At 54.3% G+C, this 26,806-nt stretch overlaps 1 protein-coding gene across 1 annotated transcript in view; it reads right to left on the minus strand.

Annotated features, from left to right (window-relative positions):
- Positions 1 to 26,806, minus strand: part of PLB1 (phospholipase B1) — a 116,278-nt gene that overhangs the window by 26,341 nt on the left and 63,131 nt on the right. Inside the window, exons 26-44 of the mRNA XM_037066904.1 lie at positions 25,240 to 25,321; positions 22,652 to 22,756; positions 22,432 to 22,527; positions 22,134 to 22,205; positions 20,973 to 21,011; positions 20,406 to 20,466; positions 19,359 to 19,417; positions 18,347 to 18,420; positions 15,073 to 15,116; positions 14,415 to 14,523; positions 12,985 to 13,036; positions 12,510 to 12,590; positions 11,896 to 11,961; positions 11,131 to 11,231; positions 10,091 to 10,172; positions 9,331 to 9,435; positions 8,178 to 8,273; positions 7,577 to 7,648; positions 1,641 to 1,706 (exon numbers count right to left, since the gene is read on the minus strand). Of these exons, the coding sequence (XP_036922799.1) occupies positions 1,641 to 1,706; positions 7,577 to 7,648; positions 8,178 to 8,273; positions 9,331 to 9,435; positions 10,091 to 10,172; positions 11,131 to 11,231; positions 11,896 to 11,961; positions 12,510 to 12,590; positions 12,985 to 13,036; positions 14,415 to 14,523; positions 15,073 to 15,116; positions 18,347 to 18,420; positions 19,359 to 19,417; positions 20,406 to 20,466; positions 20,973 to 21,011; positions 22,134 to 22,205; positions 22,432 to 22,527; positions 22,652 to 22,756; positions 25,240 to 25,321 (1,462 nt within the window). The remainder of the gene's footprint in view (positions 1 to 1,640; positions 1,707 to 7,576; positions 7,649 to 8,177; positions 8,274 to 9,330; positions 9,436 to 10,090; positions 10,173 to 11,130; positions 11,232 to 11,895; positions 11,962 to 12,509; positions 12,591 to 12,984; positions 13,037 to 14,414; positions 14,524 to 15,072; positions 15,117 to 18,346; positions 18,421 to 19,358; positions 19,418 to 20,405; positions 20,467 to 20,972; positions 21,012 to 22,133; positions 22,206 to 22,431; positions 22,528 to 22,651; positions 22,757 to 25,239; positions 25,322 to 26,806) is intronic.

The following is a 26,806-nucleotide window of genomic DNA, read 5'->3' on the forward strand; positions in this document are numbered from 1 at the left end:
CCAGGCCCACTGGGCTCACCTTACGTACTCAGCACTTAGCACAGTGCCTGCTTCATTCAGGCATTCAACAAATAAATGTTAAATAATTAAATGCCTGATGGACAAGATGCGGCTGACATTTCAATTATAATGTGCTTTGGTCCATCATTGGCCTAGGACAAGGCTCCGCTGGGCTAATGTGAGCCTAAAAGAATCCGGAGAGGCTGGAAGTTCGGCATGACCCTGGCCATGAAACTGTCATGGCTGGGACCTCAGAACTTAGGATCCAACGGTTCCTCGGTACTTTCCTCTAAGTCAGTCTCAGCGTGTCAGCTGGCTTACAGAAGGCCCTTCCTCAGCCAACGCTCCTGCTCCCCAGTCCACTCTCCACACCAGTCGGGGACACCTTTTCAAAGGTGAACCAGAACACGTCACCCTCTCTGTGACCCTCCCGTGGCTCCCCATATCTCTCCACCGAGAGTCCAGTCTTCCTCCTTAGGGATTCAGACTGTGGATGATCCAGCCCCTGAAAACTCTAATCTCATCACCACCCCGACTCCTACCTAATTTGCATGCCCATAGCCACCCTGATCTTCCTTCTCCTCCTTGAACACACCTAACTCAGCCCTATTTCTGAACCTTTGTGTTCCCCACTCCTGCCTGGGACTCTGGCTCTCCAGTTAGCCAGTGTCTTTGCATCCTGCATGTCCCAGCTCAAATCTTTCCTCCTCGGAGAGGCCTGGCCTGCCCAACTCATCAGAACTCACCATCCTCCCTTGCACCATTGTGCTTCTCTCCTCTCTGAGTGGCCATCACTCCTGAAGTAATTGTGTTTAGCTACTTATTGAGTGCCTCTTTCAACAACATACACTGTAAGCTCCATGAGGGATAAGACCCATCTATCTGGTCTTCTGCACCATCTCCCTGGAACAGTGCCTGGCACACAGTAGGTGCTCAGTATGGAAATGACCTCTACATAACTCCCCCAGGTCAGGGTCATGTCTGATAGATAGATCCCTAAAGTCCCTCCGGCCTCTAACACAAGATTGAATATACCGTAGATGTTCCACTGAAACTGTGGTTGAGCTCCTGTCCTGGTGGCCGACACACCTGACCTGGACCCGGCCTGTCCTGCATGGCCTGGTGTGGCCCAGGATCCTCCAGGCCACCTTTGGAGTAGCAGTTCTTATGGCCCTGTCTCCTCTGGGGTTCCTCAGAGCCAGTGTGATTGAGTTGAACCAAGCCAGCCTCGGAGACCCACCGAGGAGGGCCTCCGGGATGTGCATCAGCTCTCCACCGGGCCCGCCCTCTGGGATGAAGGTACTTTCCACTCAGCCTCCACCTTTCAGCAAGTCCACGGCACATCAGACCCACTGCCTCCCTGTCGTCCTTTCTTGAAAGGCTGAGTTGCCCAATCAGAGACGATGTTTGTACAAAGGTCAAAGAAAAGGGGTCCAGGGGTACTTCTACCTGTTGATTGCTGATGAGAACACACTAGGACAGTCCCGGAACTTAGTGGTTCAGGAAATTTTTTTTAACATTTCAATTTCCAGTTTGTAAGAAGGGTACATTTCTGCTTAAGCTAATCCTCTGAAGCCTGCCTCACTCCCTGAGTCACCACTGTTTGTCCCCGAGAGAGGCAGACGTGAGTCCGGAGTTACCTCAATGGCTGGTTTGGTGGGGTAGGTGTAGTTACTGTTCCGGAGCGTTCTCAGGAAAGGCTCGTTCTAAGAGAGAACAGAAACCATGGAGGGAGGTTGGTCATCTGACAATACCGAAGGTTGCTTCGGAAAAATAAGAGCTAATAATCCTGTCTTGTAGGTTTATTTAACGTGATTTTTCTGCACTCAAATGGAAAGAGCTGTATGAACATAATTTTGTTCATTCCCTACAGGGTTTTGCACATCTGCTTTGGCAGGGGATACACAATGAAGGGCCTGAAAAAGGTTCCATGTATGTTTTATTTGGGGTTCTATGCTTCCATTTCCACCCCAGCACCTGAACATCTCCCTAGTCATCACAATGATCTGTTTTTTTTTCCTTTGTAATTTCTCTGGCAAGAGCTTCCTATTAGAGTGTTATGATTATCAATTTATTTTTAGTATCTGCTCTCGTCCTCTTTTGAACTGTGTCTTACCCACTTTGGGTTGCTGTCCCATACACGATACAGTCTGCCCAGGCCTTTTCCCACGGACCTCCTCTTCATTCCCTGCTTATCCATCTAGTTCATGACTGGCTCTCACACAAGCCCAGTCAAGAATCCAAGTTTATTTAGTTTCAGGCAACGGGTTCAGCAAGAATGATGAACGGAAGCAAAGGAGAAATGGGAAAAGCAAGGGAGTGAGAACATGTAGACACAACGGCGAAGCAAGAACCAGGGAACAGGGCTGAGATCGGGAAGCACCAAAAGGCCCAGGGCTCTCAGCTCCTTCACAAGATGTGCAGAGAGTGGGGTGGAAGGGCCATGCTCTGCAGTTTGGGAACACGAAGAGAGAACCAGAATGTTGGAGATCAGTTCCAGAGGTTGGTAACCGACTGCTCATGGGCTGAGCCCACCCAGGAGATGTTTCGATTTATTCTGCTTTATTTTTTGGCCTGAATGGTGTTAACAGAGGGAGAGGAAGGAGAGGAGACACAACCCGAGTGCTCTCAGAAGAAACATGCGCTCTTCAGTTCTGGCCCTGCCACTTCCTCTTGGTACGTGCCCGATCCCATCCATAAGGTCCTGCTCCTGCCTGGCCTCCGATGTGAGTTTGCAGCCCCTGAAAGTCCCCATTTTACAGATGAGGAGCAACTGAGGTCCAGCATGTGGAAGGGACCTGTTCCAGGTAGAGAGCACGTAATGAGGTGAGCATAGGGCCTGGCCTGACTTGACAGGCCTTCCTGACCAGGAATGGCCTGGTTCCATTCCTCACACTGGTGTCGGGCCCTGTGTGGTCAGAGAGGAAGGGGAAGAGGAACTCAGCAGTCACCTTGGAGGACCAAATCTCCCAGTCCCCAGCGCCCCGGCTTCCAGAACACCATGTGTGTCTCTCTCCTTCCTCCTGAGTCTCTGTTCCCAGCTGACACGTGGGCCAGAGGAGTACTCAATGCCAAGGGCAGGAAGTGCACCCAGGACTGTCTGCAACAGTGCAAGGCAAAAAAGGCCTTGCCACGGCATGTCACCACGGCTAACTAGGCTTGTCTCCGGCAAATGTTATTTAACTTCCCCTGAGCGTTCACCATCACATGAGGGCAACCTGGGAGGACCTTGTATTGAACTGAGCCACAGCTGCTGAGTCCCCGAGTGTTCGGAGCACTGTTCTGAGTGCTAGGGTGAGGGGAGGACACGAAGAAACTTACGACCCAATCAGGCAGAGAAAGTGAGAAGCTAGGAGGTGGCAGTGAAGCATCAAAGCATGCTGTGGCCTTAAGTGCAATGACTGCTGAGGAATGGCCTTCAGTAAGATCTGGGAATGTGTGGTCCTCACAGACCAGACTTAGTGGGGGGTGCGTTGCTAATGAACATACTCCCCCCACTTCAAGGGAGCCTTGACTGGGCCTAGGGCCTAGGGCCTGGAGGTAGTCCCAGAGTGGCTGGCACAAGAAAAACAAGAGGACAGAGAAGCACCCTGACCTTACCGAAGTGCTGAAAGGCAAACTGGAGAGTCTATCCCGCTGCATGACCTAAGGGCTGGGGGAGGGGCCAGAGAGACAGACTGAGTCCAACAGGTGGGAGGTGAGAGAGACGCTGGAATTCAGAGGGGAGGGAGGCCACAGCAGGAATAGTAAGAACAGGTCCAGGCCAGTAGTAGACAGGTGGCCTGGGCTGCCCAGGGCTTGCTTTATCGACCAGAGGCTGCGTGGTGTGTGCATGAGTCAGAGCAGTTTAAAGGCCTGGAGGTGAGCAGACAACTGGAGGAGGGATTCCATCCCTTCGTCAGACGGGCTCTCTTAGGCTCTGTTTGTAACACCAGTGAATAAAAGGTAAAGCCCATTAAATTCCGGGACAAGGAAGTCTGTGCAAAGACGGTGTGGCCTGCCCGGGGGTGGGGCAGGGCCAGGACAGCCACCTGAGGTGAGTCAGCAATGTGAGCCAGAAAGAAGCTTTGGGAAAAGGTCATGTTCACTTGGCTGTGTCACTAGGTTTAAAGTTCCACGGCAAAGGAGTGGTGGTTCTTTTTTTTCCTGTTCCGTGCTGCTCGGACCAAACCAGAGCACACAGGCAGGTCTGGGCACCACCTAAAGAGGGACCGTGTGAGACAGGGTTTGGAAGCCTTGTTTGTGACGAATGGTGGAGGGAACCGAGAGGACCCAGGGGAGGGTGGTGGGGAGGGGAGGAGGGAGGAGGACGTAACGGGCCATGCCACTCCAAATGCTCGTGCGTACCAACCAGGCTCATTTCACAACCTGTTAATGGTTTGCCACTGGGCAGTTTGAAAGGCACTGCCTTGAGAGTACAGAAATTTAAGTAGAGGCTTGGGTAATGCCTTGGGGGGGATGTGGTAAAATAATCCATTTATTCTATAAGAACTACATTAACGGGACTCCGGGGTCCTCCCCGCTGAGAGCCTAAGGTTATATAATCCTCTTGTTTTATGACGGAAGGTTGGACCAGATAACCTTGAGCATACACGTGCCAAGGACCTGAAGGGGGGAGGAGGTGGCAGTGGGAGCGGCAGGCGGCAGCGGCCAGAGGGGCTCCTGCCCCAGCTTCCGTGGCTGCAGAGGGGTGGGAACCACTGTACCACGGACAGAAACAGGAACGTCCTGAGGATCAGAGAGTTGGGGAAGACAGATGTATAGCTCCTATTTTAACACTCCATACTCAAACATTACTTTCTGAATGACAGTTCGTTGAGTGGGAGGTGATGGTGAGGTCAGGGCAGGATTTTAGGAGATTCAGAAGTCCAAAGCACTCAAAAGACAATAGTGGTCCCTCGTATGTAATTCAAAATAGAAATACCACAAAACAATACGTATGATGAAACCCAGCACACCTCTGCTTTCTCCAAAACGAAAGACTGGATGTAATATCACTTGAAAATATTTTGGTTTCTCTCTTTCTCGGCCTCTCTGTCTCTCCCTCTCTCTCTGCATCTCTCTTTGGTTCCCCTGCTTTGCTGGGCCATTCCTGTGAGCTGCTGTCTGGGGAACCTTACACCACACAGGGCAAAGCAGCTCTTAAGGGTTAGAAGCACTGAGGTGGGGTTTGGGAAAGGAAGAAGAAATAACGGCACAGGTTGGGGAGTCTCATACAAAGAATTTAAGAGGATCTCCTGGAAATGGACAACTCCCAGGGGGAAGGGACAGGGGACAGAGAAGAGGGAAGAGCGCCGAGACATGGCAGCTGGACAATGTCCACATTTTTGAGGCTGGAAGAAGGAAGGAGGGTTGTTAAAAGAGACAAGAAGGGGCAATAACTAGAAAAACAGGACAACGAGGGGCTTTGGCACTCAGGAAACTCACAGAGGAGGGAGTTAACTTTTAGAGAGGGCCAGATGAATAAGAGCTTAAAAAGGACTGCGCTGGTCTTTTTGCTGCTTTCCTCAAAGCCCTCGGAGCTACCGCCTGCTGCCCTGGGCTAGGGAAGGAGTGGGCAGAGAGGTGGTGGAGGCAGGAGGGGACGGCAGCCAGTCCACAGGGTGGCTATTCACAAGTTGCTTAATAAAATCATTTGTCCATCCTGGAAGTTCACCAGAAAGCCACCGAGTGTTGTTAAGAGCCCAACCTGGCCAGGCAGGATGCACTTGCAGTTGACTGGGGTGGGGGAGGAGCAGGGAGGAAGCTGAGAAAGCTCCCAAGTGCTTGCATCCGGCTCGGCCCCCTGTTCCCCAGTGGGTCCTGCCTGTTGCGGCTATGTTTAGACACAGCTAGCACTAAAATACGTGCTGCCTGGCCCCTGTCAGCTCACACTGAGGTGCCGGTGGACTTTTATATAGCTCTGAGGCACACGGGAGGGAGCAGATGGGACCTGGGGAACACAGAACGCTACATTGCCTGGTGTGGTGAAATTGGGCTGGCCAACAGATGGAGCCTTTGGGAATGGGCTCTGGGGTTGCCTGGCAACCGCTTCTTCCAGGCTGGGCTTTTAGGGATCCAGGAGGCTGGGTTTGCCCTCCTCTGCTCACCAATGGCTCAGTCAGGCTCTGTCCAGGAGGAGGAGCAGAGCCCACTGTGACCTGAGGGTTGGTGGAGCAGCACCCCGTTGGGGCTCATTGCTTGGCCTGGGGCAGAGAGTGGCACAGGTCACCTTGAGGCCCATGGTGACAGGCTCTAACCTGGTACTTAATAATTGTTTGGGGGCAGGGCGGGGAGAGCCATGATGGCTCCGTGGAATGGGTTGTTATTTATTTTACTATTTAATGGAAGGTTGAACGGGTGGGTTGGAGAGGGTTTTCCATGGCTAATGTTCAGAACAGACATAGGAGTTGTAAAAACGTTGACACTCTTACCCCCAGTATGAGGTTTATAGCCTCTGCTCCGAGTCCCCAAACGCCCCCACTGCAGAGGTGGCCTGGTTCCTCCCCTAGGACCCCTTGGACATGCTTAGGGTACAGCAGTCACACCATTTACTCCTGGCACAGCAGAGTCCTCTAGGCCTGTGCCACAGCCCTCTGGCCAGCACCTGGCCTTCGGAGTGGAGGCATCCATGGTGTCCCGGCTGTTCCATCACAGGATGATATCTCCTCTGCTCCGTGCACCAGGCCCAGCAGCCGAGCCCTCTGCAATCACGGCCCTCACTTCCTCAGCCCTTCTTCCCCACCACTCTGGCTCTCCTGACGAGGCTGATGGCACACAGGCTGAGCCTGGGCCGCAGACAGGGGTGGGGAAGGTATCAGACAGGGCGCAAAGGGCCTGGAAGGGCTGGTGCCCTCTCTGGAGCCCTGGCAGACACATGGGTGAGGGGCCACTCCCACTCAGCTGACGCAGCTGACCCTGGAGGGAAACCCAGCCTCCCAGATTGGGTCAGAACCTTCTGCTTTTATTGCCACTGAGGCCTCTTGGGCCTCGGCCTTATTTGGCTAAAAAGTCATAAGATAGGCCTTAGAAGAGGGAGCTGAAGGCAGGCAGAACATGAACCTGACCCCACCCCAGGCCTGAAATCGAGCTGAACAACCACTTACATTTTCCTCCTTAAAAGGACCTGAGTTCTCACCAAGGCCACTCAGGCTTGCCCTTCCTCCACACAGCTCCCGGACTGTCCTCCGTGACCCTGTCCCTGTTGGACACTCTCGATTCAGGCCCTACCACCACGAACCACAACTCCGGACCTACGGGCTTCTCCCTAGGCCTCCACCTGCGGTCTGACTTTCCCACCTGCTCCCGTACCCCCGCTGAGACAAGCCTCCTCCTCATCCTTCTGGCTTTCTGACTCTGCTCAGGAATCCACCTTTCTCATCCTGATCCTCAACCTCTGCTTGGGCCCAGGCCTCCTCTCCCGCCTGCTTCTCCCCTTTCTGTTCTCATCGACTTCCTCCCACCCTCCAAAGTCCATCTACTTCCAGGTGAGGGGCAAGATGGGCAAGAAGGAAGCTGTGGGGGAGGCTGCAGGGGGTAGGGCGAGGCCAGAGTTCCGGGTTCCTGGGGAGGAGTAAAGCAGGCCCCGCTTAATTACCTGAGTGGGGCAGGAGAGGGCTACATCAGCTGTCAGGTCCAGGGTATCGGTTTTCCTTCCTAGTGGTTCAAGCTGATTGGGGAAACACAAAGACACAGGTGTACTCATTTGTTTCCATGGACATGAACTTCCCCAGAGAGCATCCTGCCGTGGGAAAGCTCCAAACACCATTTCAGGGGCCTTGGCCTCCATTCCTGGCTCTGCCAGCTGTGGGATCGTGGGCGAGTCTCTGAGCCTCTCTAGGACTCAGCTTCCTCATAAACTCACAGCGCAGCAGGGCTGTTGGGAAGCTTCCATGAGGTAATGGGGCTTAAGCCGCCTAACACAGAGGCTGCCACATGGGAAATGCTGACTATGGGAAGGGTCTGCCTTGCACTCATGTAGAGCCCTCAGCCGGGTTCAAGGCACAGAGGAGAGGGCCTAGCTAACCCTGGGGTCTTAGGACTGTGTTTTCAATTCTACAGGTGTCTACAGATGTAAGAGCCAGCCAGCCACTGCTCCTCCATACCTTGCTGGCAAAGGGAGGCCAAGGACACTCCGTTCTATGGGAACTGGTGCTTTGCTGTAGACTAGAACCCCAGGGGCACCCCACTTAATTTACCATATTGACCCAAAGGGCTCTGGCGAGCTGGGAGTGGAATTTCTGACTGGGGTGGATGCAGTCCGGGGCGAAGAGAGACGTGTCTGGGCGCCCATCCTAGAGGAGAGAAATAGACTTCCTCAAGGTCCTGTTGGTGCCGAGGGCAGAGGGGAAGCCACAATCATTGGCCTGAGCCTGGACTTGACCCCTCAACACCCTCCTCCCCTGGGGGCCTTTGAGCTGTTGGACTTCTGCCGTGCCTGCTCACCTCAAGGGGGAGATCAGAGCAATCCCAAAGCCTTGGGTGACACCCCCAACTCCCCGCAGCCCCCATCCTCCTTTCTGGCCCCACAATTCCCCCTACTGAATAAAAAAGTGCCATATTTGCGTTTAGGCACATTGGTGTGAAGCCCTGGCCCATGCCACGGTTGAGGGAATGAGATCTAATCCCTAAGGAAGTCTCGGCCAGCCAGCTGGGAAAAGCTACTTCCCAGCCATTGGCCCGATAGAACTGGTGGTCTTGGTGGGGAGAATGGGGCCGAGGCTCAGGGCAGGCCTGGACAAGGCCAACACAGGGCAGTGGGCCAATCTCCTCTTCCTCGAGGCACTCAGGGGTGCTCGAAGCTCCCTCCAATTAGGTGGAGCCCTTAGCACGGAGACCCAGCCAGACAGAACCGAGTACCCACCCCAGCCCACTCACAGCGCTCATCTGGTCTGGGTTGGAGTGCCAGGTACAGGGCACAGCCAGGGGTACAGACTGAGTACCCCAAGCCCTCCTTTATGACTACAGGGTTGTGTGCATGTGGCAGGAAGTGAATTTCTGGGGCTAAAAACGTTCACATCTAACCTCTCCATCCCAGAGTTCCTGTATGACGGTAGGAAGACTGTCGATACCTCTGAAGCTGTGCTCTACGGCGATGATAAAACTCTCCTCAAATGGGAGCTGTACAGATTTTACGTCTGGCCAGTACAGTGCCTGGCACATAGTCGATGCTCAGCACAGCGGAGGCTGCGTGCCCCCGTCCGGCTGCCTCTGGGAAGGCAGCTCAGGCCAGCACCCTGAGAGCCGCCCTTGTCTCTCCCGCTTACTCACACTCGGATGGAAGCACGTGGCCTCTCTGCCCTGAACTTCCTGTTCTCTCTGGAAGCCCCATCGGAGAGGGCAGGGACGTACCTCCAGGAGGGGGAGACGGACATCGTGGAAGAAGGGCTGCAGCACCACGGAGAAGTCCTCCCGAGTGTCATAGCGGCCCGACTCCACCAGCTCACGCAGGCTGCTCTGGGGACACACCCACGGGGGCCTTCAGGACAGGCACTAGGTGGCCCACGAGCCCAGTGGGGCAGGGTGGGAGTGTGAGCAGAGCCCCATCTCCCTGGGAAACGAAGCGGGTGCTGGCTCAGCCCTTCCCTTGGGCAGGCAGACACACTTGGTTGACAAGCTCTTTCCGGAGAATTGGGAACAGGTTGAGTCACCTTTTGTTTTTGCTTTTCTGTGAACTGGCGGGAACAGGGCCAGGCGGGAAGTCCCGCAAGGAATAAAAACCTGGGAGGAGTCTCCGGAGAGCCCCCCAGGCCTGCCTGTTGAGGAGGGGAGGGGCGGGTGGGGTAGGGGAGCTGGACCCGCAGGGTGCAGAACAGGGGCTCCCATGGGGCACCCAAGGCTACTGTCCTCGGGTCAAGCATTAGGGCTAAGCCACCATGGGTGGCTGGGCCATGGGGGCTTTGCCACCTCGATTCCTTTGGAATGATGCCAACCAGCCAGTTACCTGAGGCACCTTGACCAGGTGGGGCAGAGGAACGGGCCTAGATGGTGAAGTTCCCCCTCAAACCCTGAACGGCTCTTCTTTCCCGTGTGCCTCCCCTCAGGGGCTTGGGGCTGGTGTGTTCACTGAGTGGGGGGAGAGGGCACTGAATGATGCTCTTCTTGGCTTCACCTGGTAGTCTCTGGTGATGACCTCCAACCTGGCCAGCTCTTGGGAGTTCTCCCGAGGGGTCAGCACACAGTTACAGAAAACACTGCTCAAAGAGAGGGAGGAAGGGGATCCAGCCGAGGCTCCGGTCAGGGGCTGGCTCTGCTGCACAGGGTGGCTCATCTGAGCCTGGGCTTAGGAGCACCTGTGCCGTGAGGCTCTGGTGCGCATGCCCCGGGCAGGTTTCCCACCTGACACAGGGACTGGGCAAGTCCCCAGGGGGGCATGGATGAGCACCCTCTCACAGTAACAGAGGACCAGTGCTGGTCTGCAGGCCTGGGCCCGAAGCACAGCATGCTGAACAAGTGAAAACACCACGTTCAATTTTCTCACATAAAATAGAAACGCCCCCTCTGGTACTGGAGCTGGGATTTGGGGCCTCCAGTGGCTCGTGTCCCCAGACAGACCCTTAGTTGACACTAGTGCCCCACTGGGTCTTTGCTTATGAATCACTTCATGCCCATGAAATATACTTAATGTTAAAAGAGACTTGATCTCTAAAGCACTCGGGACAGTGCCTGGCTCAGTGAGTTCTGTACAAGTGTCTGCTCAGTGAGCAAACGTACATATAAGGTACAAAGAATAATACAACATATACCCACATATTCTCTCACCCAGCTTAAGAAAAAATCCGAGTCTGAAGTTTCCTCCCCAATTCACTGCTGCTAACCGTGACTAGGTCACGTGGGTCCCTTCCTCACCTCTCCTTCGGTTTGACCCCCCCATGCTGTCCCTTCATAGGCTGGGTGACACTGTCTCTCGAGCGCTGGCCTTGCCCCAGCCCTGGCCTCTCCCTCTGGGCTCCCCTGTGTCACACAGTCTCCTGCTGACACCCTGAGGTTGGATAAGGGGTGGGGCATGGCTCCAACCACCCAGTCAGGGGTGGTCCTGGCTCAAGGACCCCTTTACAGACCTGGGTACATGGACGGACCAAGTCACAAAGACCCCGAGGAGCCATGGCTGCACAAGCCAGACCAGGGTGGAGGGCAGCCAGCACTGCCTACCTGGCCTGCTGCACTGGGCACTTGTCTGGGCTCCCCAGGAACACCTGCCGCATGACGCTGGGGCTCATGAAGTCCACAAGGTTGACCAGGGCTCTGGGCACCTGAGGGCAAGAATGCAGGTGAGAGCAGGCTCCAGAGGCTCCCCGCTCCAGCTGCCTTAGGGCCCTGAGAAGTGGGAACAGGCTCAAGGTCCCCATGGAATGTCTGCACAGATGTGCCCGAGTGGAGTTGTGGGGAGGCGTCCACCCTGGGGTACCCTAGGACCCTGTGGGCTGTGTGCACCCTGGGGCTGCCGTGTGAATGGCACCTCCTGGAATGGGACTGCATGGCAGACCCAAGTCTGAATGCTGAGAGCTCAGCCCCATTCAGCCATTGGTTAGTGAACCCAAGTCTGCCAGCTTTAAATTTAGTGGGATAGATACCCGCTTCAGCAGGACACTAGCCCTTGACCGTTTCTCTCTAGCCTTTGACTAACACTGCAGAGCAGACCTAGGGACACAGCCATCCAGAGAACCACCCAGGGGCCAGAGGACAGCAGTGGCTTGCCTATGCCAAGGGTGGGGACAGAGCCCATTGCTGGGTACTGGATCAGAGAAGGGCTTGCTTTAGACACACTGTGTGGCCCAGAGTATAGTGCCAGCTGCTGCCACCAGGGAATGTCCCAGGTAGTGGTGTGGGGACAATTTGAGTACACACTGCTTTCCCTTCTGCAAGCCTGAGATCCTTCTGGGCTGGTTCCAAATGCAGTGAGCTGCTACCACTCACCTCTCTATGCAGGATATCCAGGGCATTGCGGAGATGGGCAAAAAAGTTGGCTGCAGAATAGAGATTCTGGGAAGAGATGGGAGGGAGAGGAGGAGCTGGTTAAGGGGGGAGGGGGTGGCCAGGGGCAGTTACAGGTGCCTCCCCCAACCCCTGGCTCCAGCCCCGGGGGACTTGTTCTCCTTCTGGCCTCCAGCTGTCCCCAGCTCATCATGCCAGAATCTAAGATGAACAGTTGACCCCCCACTGTTATAAAAGACAGGCCAGCCAGAAGACTGGCACTTTCAGCCAGAGCTTTAGTTCAGGAGCAGGAAGTAGAAAGTTTTCCTTCTTCCTGCCTGAGGTTTACAATTTCTTCTCTTTCTGAGTGCTCGGGAATGGTAAGAGAGGGAGGCAGAAGCACCATTGATCTGCTACCTGCTACCTCGCACTACTCGGACATCAAGATGGAGCCAGAAACCTGAGGGCAGTGGGTAAGAAGTGTGTGCATGCACACACAGAGGTGTAGTTGGATGATTCTAGGGTTGACTTTAAGGACTGTTTTCAATGAGGATCTTCAAGGCCTGCCTGCAGGTCAAAGTCAGGGGCAACTAACAGGCCCACCCCATCCCCATTACCGAATCTGTGCAGTAGTCACATAAGTCACTGCCTCCAATCTGCACCGTGATGACCTTCCAGTCCTCGTGGAAATTTATTCTCTGCACAGAGGGAGGAGAATGCTTGATGATACCCAACAAATAAAGAAGCAAATAAAAAACGCCCAGTTTTAGGAAATCCATTTAACCCTCTCAGACTTCCTTGCCCACTTGAAATCATAGAATCAGAATCTCAGAGCAGAAAGAATTTTAGAGGTTTATTTATAGACCACAGAATCTTAGCACCCGGAGGGACTTTCAAGGTCATTGTGATCAGCAACAAGTGTCTTCCCGTTGACACAATCTCCTCCAGAAGGCCTCCAACAAGGGTTACCCTACTGCTACTTGAATGCCTCTCGTGACAGGGGGCTCACTGGTTTCATGGTACACTAATCCATTTGGGGACTTTTGCGGGTTAGAAAATTCGTGTTTAAGAGTAACCATAAATCCGACTCACGTCGTCATCTTTCATCCTCTGTACCAGAGTCTGGACTTGGCCTGCAAGTTCCCTGAAAAGGAGAGGAAATAAGTCCTATTCAGGAACAGTGCCTGGACTTTTCCCCCTAAAAGGTCTGGACTGGAGGCTTCCATAGCATTAACTCGACTGCATGAGCTGGTAGAGACCCTGAGGCCAAGGGACAGGAGTTACTTGCCCGTTCTGGAGAGTTATTACAACAAACAACTCTCTGAAAAGCCAACTGTTTGTCCTAAAGCTGTAATCAAAGGTACAGCCAATTGTATTTGTCACTCGTAACCTCCTTTCTAGAACGACACGTGCAAAGTGTCTTTGAGGATTCCATCTCCGAAGGACTGGTTTAGCCCCTGAAGTTAGATCTGTGAAAGCTTTAGCATGCTTTTTCTTTTCACCTTGGCTTCTGGGAAGCTGAGAGTTCGATGCTCAGGCACAATAACTATAAAAATGCTCAGACTAATGGAGTTGCTTCCTCTCTTTCCCCCCAGTGGCTGTGATTTTTCTCTTAAGTATGGGCTAATTGTGTTATTTTTGAAATAAACTTATCTAAATGCCTCTTTCAGAAAGAGTTGGAGAATAAACATACTCTGTCCATGTGCTTGGGTTTGTAATTCACAGAAGGACTAGATTCAGGCACCCTGAGCTCCCCACTGGTCCAGGGCCCTGTTTCAGGCCTGGGTTGGATGGATGCACAGTACAGTGACCTCCTGGGACCCGATGGCAGGCCTGTCTGTCCCCAGCTATTTCTGTTACCCTGCTGAGTGGACAGGTCTGAGGACCGTGCCCATCCACCAGAAGGGTGTGGACCTGAGCGAGACGACCACAGTGTGACAGAGGCACAATGAATGAGCCGAAACGAGGGGACCGAGGCTGCTGGGCCCTCAAGGAGCAGGATGGGGGGCCTCCCTGGGGGCTCGTCCTGGGAGGCTTCTGCATCATGGCCTCCAGCTCCTCGACTGAGCTTTCCGTTGGCTCCACAGCAGGCCAGCGACGGGACACGATTGGCTGCCCCAGCAGCCTCTATGGAATGAGGTCCTGGCTTGCACTTCGGTTTGTTTGGCACACGCTGACCTTTTGGGGGGAATTGCTGCTTGTAGGGCTTTGGAGAGGGTGCATCTCTCTAGCACCATCATGCCTGGTAAGTTTTAAAAACTGGATGAGGCAGGTCGGCTGGTCGAATGATTGGAACATGGTGCCCATGACAGTGAGGTCAGGAGTTCAGCCTTTAGGGTCACGGCCCTGTCCAACTTCCAGCCTCACTAGCTGAGCGACAGGGGCGTCCAGGGAAGGGAGTGGTGGAGAACCCCTCAGATCATGGGTGCAAATGGATGAATGTGCCCTTTGCACATGGACAGCAGTATTGCAACCTTAAAGGAGAGTGCCTCGTATAACCCCCCCGCCCCCAAATGCCGTACTCAGCCTTTGCTCCAGGAACAGCCTGATTGAGGAACGCATTTGTGTCATTGGCATTACCGGTGCCCAGTGCGTAGCCTGTGAGATAGCTGTTAAACTTCCGAAGGATATCTGGAAGAGAAGGGGGCGAACAGGACACGGAGAGCTTAGGACGGAAGGCCAGGGACCTTTTCTGGTCTGGGGTCCCCACAGGGGGCTGTGTTACCATCCTCAGGCAGCCCAAGGAGAGGCAGTGGAGGGTATACCCAGTGGGAGTTGGGGCCTCTCTGAGTTGAAATGACTGGATGACAGGGTGGGCCAGGGGAGCAAGAGTCTCAGCTGGCTCTCCCGCTGGCTCTCCCTCTCTCCCCCTCTCTCTCTTCACAGAGAATTGTGCAGAGAGTCATATCTCATTTGATCCTCTCTGCATGCTCTGGGCCAGTGAAAGAAACCTGAGGCTCAGGATGTTTGGTGACTTGCCCTAGGTCACCTGGCAAGCACATAGAGGGGCCAGGGCTTGACCCCAGGTCCCTGGGCTCCAAATACAGTGTTTATTCCACCCCCTAAGCCGCCCATCCACGGGCCTCTCCTTCCATTTCGATGGTAGTTGGAAGGAAGATGCTGTTTCCTCCCTTCTTAGCTGAGAGGTGCCCTCAAGCCCCAGGCCTGGAGGTTACTTACTCGGTAAGGTGGTCACAGTCTCCAGGGAGCCATCTCCTCCTGAACTGTAGAGGGTAAGTCAGTGGGATTGAATCAGTACATAGGCTTTTCTTAGCGTCCACACCATCAGCACCTATAAGTGGTCCCAGACCCCTCTCTCTGTGTTTAAGACAGACTGAGAAAATCTGAACCCCCCAGTGGGTTGGTTCTCCCATAACCCAGGCAAAAGAGAGCTGTTTCTTTCCTCCACCAAACCAGGAGGGGGAGCGCTGAGCCGGAACACACTGCGTGCCCAGCCGGGAACAGCCCTCTCTACAGCCACCCAGGCTGATGGGTGGTGGGAAGCTCTCTGAGCCCATTTTAGAGTGAGTAACTCTAGGAGAAAAAAGAGAGTTATACAGATACATACGAGACAAAAAGCGAAGCCCTCATTTTGACCAGATTTACATGAAATGTGAAAGAAAACAGATCCACATGAAATAGCGAGTCTACAGGAGACCGGCCAAGTAATATAAGTTGTGTTAATTACTCCATGAGCTCCACGGCTGGGCTCTGTTCCTCTGTCGTCGCCACAGAGCAGAGAAACACGGAGTAGATGCTTCGCAACATTTGTTCAAGGACTTTCGGGAATGCGAGGTTCAACTCCCAATGAACCAGACAAAGAAGTGCATTTTGGGGTTAAGTCCATTTTATTTTGGTCCTTTGAATGGTGCCCAACAAGTCAGTTTATTTCAGCCGAGGAAAAGGCAGTACCCGAAGACGGGTGAGCTTTGCGACTCTCACTGGCCAAGGGCCCTCGGAAGCCCCGTCCGCCAGACCTCCCTCTGCAGGCCCTGCTCGAAGCTGCCCACCTCCCCCGCCCGTGCCCGTGTGGTCCCCTCTCTCCACTTTGTGTTTTTTGGAGGAAGAGGCTCAACTCACATTTTTAATTTATTTAGAATCATTCACTGCTGAGTGTTTCTCATCTAGAGGCTTTAGTGACTTCAGAGAATTGCTTTTCTCAGACAAGCCCAGGACAGCGGTTTTTCAACCTTTTTTCACCTCGTGGTACACATATGCTAATTAGTATTCTGTAGCACACCAACAAATACATTATATTTTTTGATGATTTGACAAAAAATTGGTATAATATCGACTCATTCACACTGAATGCCCTCTGTCGTGCTGGCAGTTGTCCTGTTTTTAACTTGACAATTTAAGGGAAGGCGGTCAGTGCCCCCCACTAGACAGCCAGGCACGGCCTGTTTTAAAGGTTCTTGCTGCACTCCGAAGGAAGGCCGCTGCCCGCGCACGTGGACAGACCCCAGGGGATGTGAACAGGTATAAAACAAAGAAAGCATTCTGGGATTGGGGGAGGCACATGATTAAACAGATAGAATTTTTAAAAACTTTTTCCATTGTAGGTATTCTCAGAGCCTTTCATATGCTAAGATGCATGTGAATTCCCCAGAGGAAGGACATAGTAGGTAACGTTTCCCCCAAATACAGAGACTTTTGCCCTCTTCAGGACCGTGGCTGGGGCTAGTGTTCCAGGGAACAAACTTTGGGAAACATTAGTCTATATGTTCAACTGCGTTGTCGAGCTCTCTCTCCTACTCTGACCCACAGCTTCCGTTTTTAACACATGGGGATCTGGGGGCAGGTATGTGAAACATTTAGAACAAGCAGAGGGTTTAAAGGGATAGCAGCCGTGGAATATAGAGGCTGAGTATAGGAGCCACTGAATACAAAAGGCTGAAACATTAGGCCTCACTGGACTCCACTTGTAGGAGGAGACAGAGTGATGGCTGGGTGTTTCCACCGCAGCAGCAGAGAGAAACGTTTAGCCGAAGGTCGCCTGCCTGAGTCGGACTCTCAGGGCCTGTCCCGTGGGCCTGTGGGTAGAGTTGGGCAGATGGCCTCCCTTCCCCAGACCGCACCACCAGGCACAGCCTCTCCATGACCCGGCAGCTGGTCCGTCTCTTTTCTACCTTTCCACACTGTGATGGGGGGGCCGCTGCCTCAGCCAGCTGAGACCAAACACAGCTGCCACAGCCCCATCCTTTTCCCGGGCTGGGATACGCTCTGCTTTTTCTCTCCCCCTCTGGACCTTCTGTTTCTTGCAGCCTGGGGCCGAGTGGTCAGGAGGGGCGGCTCCGGTTGCCAGCCTGTTCAGCCTACCTGGGTGAGGTATGTGGAAACCCAGGGGCCATCAGGGGCTCCGAGGCATGTACCCCAGCTCTCAGGGGGTGATGCTCTCTTCCTCCCCATCCCTGGACCCTCTTTGTGGGTGGCTACAGGCTGAGTGAGGACACCGCTCTCACCCACGAAAACCTTTCTCTCTGAGCTGTCCTCAGGGTTGACCAGAAAACTGGCACAATCCTAACGATCAGCACTCCCTCTCACTTTCTCAGAAGGAATATTTCCTTTGAATGTACATTTCCTTTGAGGAGGCAAGCGCACTGTTGGCCTTGCAGTTTCTCATTAACACTCTGCCCTCTGGTGGCCAGTTTTGCTCTAGTTGTTCTGAAGTAGGAGCTAATCGCCAGTCACAGTAAAGCACGCGCAAATCTGAGCTTTATTAGGAAAGAGACTTAAGAATGCCCATATCCAGCTGCTCACCTGACACCTTGTATCTGGAATGTTCTTTCTCACCCGTTCTGTGACCTAATTGCTACTGTGTCAGGACATGATGGGGCTACCACCTCCTCTGGGAAGCCAGGGCTGGGCGTTCCCCTTCCACTCCCCGGCAGCACCCAGGCACCTTTTCCTGCCATGGAGCACTTGCCCAGTGAGCACGGGCATTTGCCTGCGCTTCCCATCCACGCCCCTCAACCAGCATCTGCTGCTGTGATTTTGTCGTGGTTACTTCCTCCTGAAGTGTGTCGCACTGTGGAGTTTTCTGTGCAGACGTGTACATACATGTGAAGGCGGAGGTGTGACCACAGACTGACATGAACAAACGCATAGAGACAGGACACAGAGACGTATACGTGCAAACAGGCAGGTGAAGACTCAGAGATTTGGTGCTTTTCAGGTGCATTTCATGTTGGATTTGCTGACTCAGGAGCCTGATAAGAACCCTGGTTTGCTTTTTCTGCACAATTTTAAAAAAGAAAAAGAAAAAGGTCATCAACAGTAAAAGACCCTCTCCACTCACCACATTCCCACTCTGCAGGTGCAACACAGGTTTTCCTTTTGGAAGCCCTTTCCAGACCTGTCCTTGCTCTTTGTTATTTGTGAGTTAAGAGGGGACAAAGCTCCCCAGTCTCTGGGGGTGAACCCAGGGTGGCCAGGGGTCAAGGGTTATCGTTACCTATATGACAGCCCCCGATACTGAGTGGTGACGTCAGGAAGGTCGCCTGGTTTGGAGCCAATTCCATTGCCAGCCTTTGAAAACATACCAAAATCCAGAGGAAATCAGCAAGTCAAAGAAAACGGAGGCTGTCGATGTGCAGAGCGTCTGCAGGTGGCCCCAACGCCCCACGCCACGCACAAGCGGAAGGCTGGGCCGGGTCAGAGGACCTATGCTCGTTTCCTGCGAATGGCAGCTGGCTCCTGACTGAGCTAAGGAGGTGCCTTCCCTGCCTCACAGGGTTCTTTTGAGACCAAATTGGATCGGAGTTGTGAAAGGGTATGGAAGACTCTAAAGTGCTTTGCAAGTGTCAGATGCTGTCATAACATCACTATTGGCCTCATGCTCAGTTCTTCATGAGCAACGAAGAACGAGCTCACGGATTTGAGTGGACTGCGGGGGACAGATTCCACATGAACTTCGCGTTTCTGTTCTTCCTTTCTGGGGCAGTTTGTAAGGCGCTCTCATGGCTTTAGGGTGCTGCCATAGAGTGGCCTCTGGGGTGGCAAAGAGCCCCCCCATTCAGCAGAACTTAGGAGCAGAGCTTTAGCCACAGCTGGGGCATCTTTGCTACTTCCCGTGCAGATGCAAAGAGGAAACGGGTGGGAGGGTCTGAGCTGCTTGGAAAACATCATTCAAATGGAAAAGGGCACCCACACAGGTAGGTGTAGAAGATTTTTTGAGCCAAAATGACATGTATTTGTGATTGTTAAAAAAGTGTTGTTAGGTGTGCCTCCACTATCTGAGATAATTCAGCTCATTCCTGAAAAAGACTTCCCTTTGCACACCTGAGTGAGGAAGTGGCTACCAAACAAACCGTCACCATGGTCTCGGGTAGACAAGGCCTGGATATGGCCAGGGTGGGGGGAGCACAACGCAAGGCTCAGAAGTGCAGGCCCTAGAGGGCGGAGGACTGGGGCCTGAACTGACACAGCCACCCCCGCCCCACCCCAGGGCCCCTTATGGTCCTTACGGTCAGAGAGTCCCCCAGAGCAGCCACGACTTGGATGTCTGCAGGTCTCAGGGAATGCACTGGAGAGACAGAGAGACACACTTGAGTCCATGGAAAGAAGCTGCAGTCAGAGTCTAGTGCTTCTTTATGCAAGATCAGAAACACCGCTTGCCTGTGCTCTGGGCCACGCAGGACTCAGTGTCCATGGCGCCCTGGAGGCAGCGGTTGCATTAAGACAGGCTTTCCCTATAAGAGACTTAATGAAGGAATCCTGGACCTATGGGGAGAGAAGGGTGCTGAGAGAGAGGGAGAAGGAAAGGGGGTGGGTAAATGGGTGTGAAGGAGGGAAGGGGGAAGGAGGAAGGAAGGAAAGGGAGGAAGAGGAAGGAAAGGGAGGAAGAGGAAGGAAGGAAGGAAGGGGAAGGACCTCACGGTGGGATCCCACCACCGCAGTGCCAGCAGTCATGTGGGATACCAGCTGTGACCTGCGTGGACAACCAGATGGGCACTGGACCATCTGAGACAAGGTTCGGGGCCTGAGGCACAGCCCATTTAGAGCTGGGCTCTGTATTTCCATCAAGAACCTGGGACATAACCACACCAGGTCTTTCTGGGTCCTCAACTGTCTCCCAAGACTCCAGGAACTCTCCCGCCCTGCAGGCACCAGCAGTGATGGCAGAGCCAGGAGCCCCAGGACCACCTGGGAGCTGGCTGCCTCTCGGGACTCCCTCTCGGGGCTCCCTTGGCACCTGGCCCCTGCCTCTGGCCATGAGGTCACACCACAGGACTAGGTCACTGGATGGGGAGCTCTTGTGGCTCCTTCACTGTGCTCCCTTTAAGGGACAAACAGTTCCTGGCCTGGCCACCTGGAGGCCTGCTAGATAAGGCATCTCTACAGGGCAGAGCGGGACAAATCAGGGACTTGTCCCAGGTGACCACGCAGACCGGAAGCAAGCACTGCCCATAACTGCATCACCGAGTTACATGTGGAAATTTTGCCAGAACATTCTTGGGCTCCTGAGTCCTTGTGGAGAGGTCCTGCGTCCCGGGGTGTCCCCCAGGGCTCACCTGAGGTGGGCAGTGAAGCAGAAGGGGCTCGGTCCTGGCACAGCAGGTGGCTTCCATGACCCTAAGGGCAGAGAATGGATCTCAGGGGTGGAAGGGACCAAAGAGACTTGCTGGGTGTCAGACACATGGCGACCTTAACAAACACAGAGTCCTGCATACCCCCCACCCCAACAAGGGAAGGGCCCAGAAGGGCATGTAAAGAGGGTTCCCTAGGCAATTCTGAACACCGGCCACCCTGAGATTGGCTAATGCGGTTCAGACACCTCCACCAACTAATGCAAGAATCGGGCATCGACAAAACCCCCCACCCCGACCCCTGCTTCCATAGCAGCTTTATGGGGAGGACAGGGTCTCCACCTAGGCCTTTGCTGAGGCTGAGATTTGACTGGCTGGGCCCATTCTGGACTGTTACTTACTCTGCCCTCCACCCTGTCTGAGGTGTGTGTGGATAGACTTTGTAAAAGAGTGTGAACCCCCTTGTTCTCACCCGCCCTGTGGGGCAAGTCCCAGCTCAGGGGCTACCCCCTGCACAGGCTGGTGAGAGGAAAGAAAGCAATAGGCAGATACCTGGACGCTGTTCTTGTAGGTCCTCAGGAACGGCGAGGCCTGTGAAAGGAGGGGGATGAGCGGTCGCGATGAATTGGAATTGTTTTCTGCGTGGCTCTCTGTTCGCCCACCCTCAAGAGGTGCTGGCCTGGGTGTAAATGCTTGAAACACAGTCAGCCTCCCCGCGCCATGTCACAAGCCCCTCCTTGCCAGGGTGACCCTGGGGGCTCCTTCCCAGGGTGCACGGGGCCTTCTCTGCAGCCCAGACCCACCCGGACCCAATCTGAACCCCCAGGAGCAATTAGAATACACCTTGCAGTGGCTCCCGGGAATGACCAGGTCTGCTCTTCACCTTCTATGGGGCTCGCTGGGGTGGCTGTGGCACCTCTTTCTCACCCTGGCCCCTGCCAACAGAGCATCACTTTCTGCCCGCACAAGCCTGTGTCCCTACTCCCGAGGCCCCCCTTGCCACTCCGTGCCCCTCCTGGGTTCCTTCCTGCCCAGGCAGGAAAATCAGGCTCTCCAAGGTCCTGCCTCATGCAAGCCCGGGCCAGGGGGACCCCACAGAGGGGCTCACAGAGGTGAGGGAGCAGCTGCAGAGATCCAAGAATCTTTCAACCCCACGTGGGTGAGTGGGGGGCTTTGATTGGTTTTGCCTTCCTGGTGGGTGTCTGCTTTCCTAGCTCCAGCTTCCAAATGACCACCCCCACCACCATCCCCAACCTCCGTTCTAGCAGATACTAGTCTGGCTCTCTGTTCCTCGCCCCTCCCACTGTGCCATGGAGACAGCTACATGGAGTGTCCCTCTGTCCCTTTCTGCCCTCGATGCTGTCCCCACCCCTAGGCTTCCCAATGAGAGCCGGATGGTAACACCGCGCTCCTGTTTCAGACTGGAAAGAACTGCATGTAGCCCAGACTTGTGCTAGGGGCTCACTGTGATGGGAAGAGCCGGAGGAGTGCCCACGGCCTCCTGGCCACCAGGAACTGTCATCCATCCCAGTCCACCCGGATGGGACACTGTGGATGGCTACCCGGGGTCTGGAATGAGTGAGCAGGTGAACAGAGCTGGGGATGAGGGTGAGACTGTGGTAGGCAACGGACTGAGAAGCCGTAACAAGACTTTAAAAGGCTGGAAGAGATGCTTTAGGTGGAGCCGTCGCAGGGATGGGCTCTTTACTCGACCTCATTCGGACACGTGATATTGATCTCGCTTTCAAAATCATGGTGCGTTGTCTTCTGGCCGACGGGCTCCAGCTAAACCAAGAAGCAGGAAGATGGGGGGTGAGAAAGAGGCGGCAAGGGTGGGAGCCCAGGCCCTGGGTCCGGGCTGGAGGAGGGTGGGAGGGACACAGGAATGGGTTGGTATTGTCGCTGTGTGGGGCTCCCACCACCAGCACCAGGGGCCTCTGAGCTCCAGTGAAAGCTTCTGGAGTCTTTCATATCAGAGAGAGGGACATTCCTCCTGCTGCGGTCACCTTACCATGTTGGTCCAGAGACCGCTGGCTGCGTGGGCGTGGGACTTTCTGCTGAAGTGGAAACAGTCGGGAGCAAAGAAAGAGCTGTCAGGCAACCCGTCCTGGTCACGGGGCAGACAAGAGGGGCTGAGTTAGGAGACCTCCGGTAACACAGATGACACTCAGAAACAGCCGGACGCTCTCTGTGCCCGCTCCCCACTTGTCCTCGACGCTTGCTTCACTTACCGAGGTCTTCGGCATGTCCACTTTTTCGAAGAACGGCTGCACGACCACCGTGAAATCTTCCCTCGTGTCGTATCGCCCACTCTCAACCAGCTGTTGAGTCGCCTCCTGCGGAGGCAAAGGGGATGAGGGTCAGGCGCTCTCCGTGTCTGCTCGGTCTTTGTGCGGTCTCCTTCTCGGCCAGAGAATTAGATGGAGTCTGGCCTTGCTGTGGAATCACTCTGCAGCAAAGTCTCCACTGATGGGGAGCCAGCTAGTGACTTTTTAAATCAGCCTCCATCCTGCCCCCACCCCGGCCCCAACCTCTGCTGCCACTGAACGCTTGACCGAGGCCGTGAAAAAGGAATGTAAGGAAAACCCTGACACCCTCCGCTTGATCCCCTTCAGAACTCCTGATTAAAACTCGGGGCAGGGGGGCCAGTGTTAGATTAAATGACTTCTCTGGATAATCCTTACATTTACTTTCTTTCTGTCCTACATCTATTCAGAAAATCAAAGGTGAATCACCAGTGGCCTCTGCTGCCTACTGCCGCCCTTCCCCGTGGCATGTGTGAGTACGTGGGTTCCTGGGCCTGCGCGCTCCCGAGACTCTCGGATCTGTCCGGGAGAGTCATGAAGCTGTCACCCTCACAGCTTCCACTTGGCCTCGGTTCCAGGAGGACTGATTAACCCGGTTCTGGCTCCCACGGGTGCCAGACGGCCATCCCACGGCTTGCCAGGTTCGTGCCATCTGGGGCCAAAACCCTGGCTGGAGAGGGAAGTGAGGTCTGCAAACCTGAGAACATGAGTGTGGCCACTTCAGAAGGTACCAAGCACTTTCTTTGCACAGAGTCAGCCTGAAAGAGAGCCCCTAGAGCGGAGACACCTCAATTTGGGTGTCCCGGGAAGTCTCCTATTCATAGGCAGAGCCGTGAGGCGGGAGGTGCGATGCCACAAGCTGGCTGTGTGATAAGACTCTTTCCCGCTCTGGAGCTCTGTTTGGCCAGACCTGGACCATCCTTCAAATCCAATGCCGCTGGTTACTCCCCGGACCAGCCACACTGCCCTCCAGTGGTACCACGCGTCTCTGGAGACATGAAAGAAATAGTGTCTAGAATGCCTGGCACAGGGTGGCACTAACAGCGGTGATCGGTGATCGTCTCCAGGGAGAATGAGGGGAACCGTAGCTTTGGCAGGAAGTGGGGAGTGAGAGGATTCGGAGAGGGCATGATGGCTTCAGGTGGCTAAGCTGTGAGCTTCTCCAGGATGCTACGTTAGGGTCTCAGGCTTAACCGGATCAAACCTGGGAATAGCCGGCCCGTCTCAAGAGGTCAGTGAAGGTGGTTTTGGTGAATAGTTCCTCTTTTTGTCTGCCCAGCATCTGAACCCACTTCCTATGTTCGAGAAACTCCGCTGTATGAAGAGCGGCCTGCCTCTCGCTGCAGCGGGTGGGAAAGGCTGGCTTCTTCCACGCCCCTCACAACGAGGGCGTGGCCATGCGCCGAGGGTCTCCAGCAAATGCTCCCACTTGGGGGCGGGAACTTCCCCAAAGAAGATGGAGGGACAGCACAAACTCCATTCTGCTGAGGGTAGCAGCTGCATCCTGGGCTAGTTCTTTGGTCTAATTTTGACTCTTGTGGCTTGGCCCCTCAAATTCCATGGTTCTGGTGGCTTGGCCTCTGACTCTAGCTCTCTAGCTCTTCCAGATATTGTGCTTAAACAATAAACCTGCTTAAATAAACCAGAACTCCATAGGCCTCCTTTGTTGCATGCACCCGAGATGCCCACCTGGAACAGGTTCGCTCTCATGGCCCCAGCGGCCTTCCCTGTCCTGGCGCAGCCATGGGGACACAGATGCCTGAGCACAGAAAAGGCAGTGCAGCCAGGGAGGTGTCTGCAGGGCCGGGAGGTGGGGTCACAGCATGAGAGAGAGAGGCTCGTTCTCCTGGGTCCTGATGCCCCTGGCAGAGATAGCTGCCCCCCAAAGAGTCCGCTGAGAAGTGGTTCTGCTCTAAGGAGTCCATGGACTTGAAGGATTTTGCTGTCCATTCTAGAAGGACAGCTGCTACTGTCCTCCTGAGTGACTGGACAATTATTTGGGGGGAAACTCAAGATCAAGTCGAGGGAGTCAACTGCTCTGGTCCAAGCTGTGATGGGAAAGGGTTGGAATGCACAGCCCACAGGGTGTTTAGGGAGCGCCTGCCGGCTTTCTTTCTCCTCCTGCTCCCCAGTAACGCCCCTTCCCCGGGAGGGGAGGGCACAGGGAATGCATGTCACCTCTCAGAATCACCCAGGTTCTCTTGGGTGGAAAAGGCCTCCCACTGGGAGTCGGGCTCCCATACATTCCCCGTGGACAACAGGGAACACTTGGTTTTGTGTAAGGTCAGGAACTGAGTCTTGGTGAAGTGTGTTCAGTGACCTGGTTCTAGAGCTTGATGCAACTAAATGGAACCACAGCCCCTGCCACCTTGCAGGGTGTCTTTAAATCCGCAAACTGGCCAGAGGTAACCTCACATCCAGGTAAGGTCTGAAAAAATGTAAGCATGTGCTCATTTTCCAACCAGAGCAACCACGTCACCCAGCAGTTCCCGTGCAGCCCGTGCCGGCCTCACCTGATACTTCTTGTTCACTTCAACGAGGGCGGCAAACTCTGTTGAGTTGTCCTTTGAATTCAGGACGCAGGGACACAGATTCCTGCGGACCAAACAGAAGAGACGCCCCACCCCGCCCCAAATCACTGTCTGAGTGCACGATGCAGAAAAGGTAGCTTGAGATCGGGAATCCTCTAACACGGCGGTATCAGGGGTCAGTGCTAACGGGGGCCCTGGCTGGCTACCCTGGCAATGGGACCAGACAAAGCGGAAGGAAACTTCCCAGACCTGGATTTGCTCATGAAAATGAAATGGTTACTTCTCCCGACATCTGCAGCAGGTGCCTTTCATGGAGCTCAGCTACTCTGGGACTGTCTGAGGCAAGAAGCTGGAGGTCAGGCAGGCCTCCTTCTAAATGACAGTAGTGACAATGGTGACAATGAGAACGGCTGACACTCGGTGAATACTTGCTATGCCAAGGGGTTTACGGGTATTAACCTGTTTAATCCCCTTTAGCCATTCTTGTATTATCATTATTCCCATTTTATAGTTGAGAAAACTGAGGCTCAGTGTGGTCATTTTCTCAAGGTCACACAGATGCTAACTAAGAGTAGGAGCCAGAGCTTGAATTCAAGTCTGCCTGGGATGAACCTGAGCCCTTGATCCCTGGTTAAATGGCTTCTGTCCAGTCTGTAGCTCTGATCTGGACGGCCAGCTTGCAAATCCGGGCCTTTGGTCTGAGAGATAAGGGGATAACATTGTGGATGGCTCTGGGTAGACTCAGCACCACCAAGGAAACGAACAGCAGAGAGGCAGGGGAGGGCAGCGCGCTGCAGAGGTGGTGGGCCAAGGTGACCTTGAGCCTGCATAACCCACAGTCAGTGACTTGGCTGCTTCAGAGCTGAGAACCACCCTGGCAAATGCCTGCTCTGAGCCTTTAGCTTTGATCATCTAACAAGCCTTCGGTGATGGGCAGCAAGAGAGTTTTGGGTGAGTTGCTCTGAAATGGAATGAAAACAGAGACTGGAGAAAGTGGGAGCCAGGGGATGAGTCAGCAGCTGAAAATAGGATGCCTGACACGGGCTGCGTTAATAGGCATGTGAGTCAGCAGCCACCCTCTGGCTCTCAGCACCCGTGGGCCTCCTGAGGGGCCCTGTGCAGTCTGGGCCCCCAGGTGAGGTTTGGCATGGATCTTCGGGGGAGCAGCCCAGATAGCTTTTCATTTCAAAGAGCAAACCTGGCCCTTGTGAATTATTCATTCAGCCCTTCAGCCAACAGCCACCGAGCCCCTGTGCTGTGCTAACAGTGACTCAGACACAGGGTTCAGGGCTGGGGGAGAGGCACATGAATAATTATCATGTGATATGCTCTGGGCGATGGTGTGCGGGGTGTGATACAGAGCTGGGGAGGTGGAGGGGGATGGGCACAGCCACGATGACCTCAACTAATGGTTTAGAGGAGGCCTGGCAGGGAGCAACACTGCACGAAATGTTCATGTTTGGTTAGAAGGACATCCTATTCCTGAGGGTTGCGGAGACGAGGAACCCCAGGGAGGGAGCCACCTTCGTTCGGCTGTGGAGACTGGGGA

The sequence above is a fragment of the Sturnira hondurensis genome, unplaced genomic scaffold (genome assembly GCF_014824575.4).
Source record: "Sturnira hondurensis isolate 20B ecotype Veracruz unplaced genomic scaffold, ASM1482457v3 Scaffold0016663, whole genome shotgun sequence".
NCBI lineage: Eukaryota > Metazoa > Chordata > Mammalia > Chiroptera > Phyllostomidae > Sturnira > Sturnira hondurensis.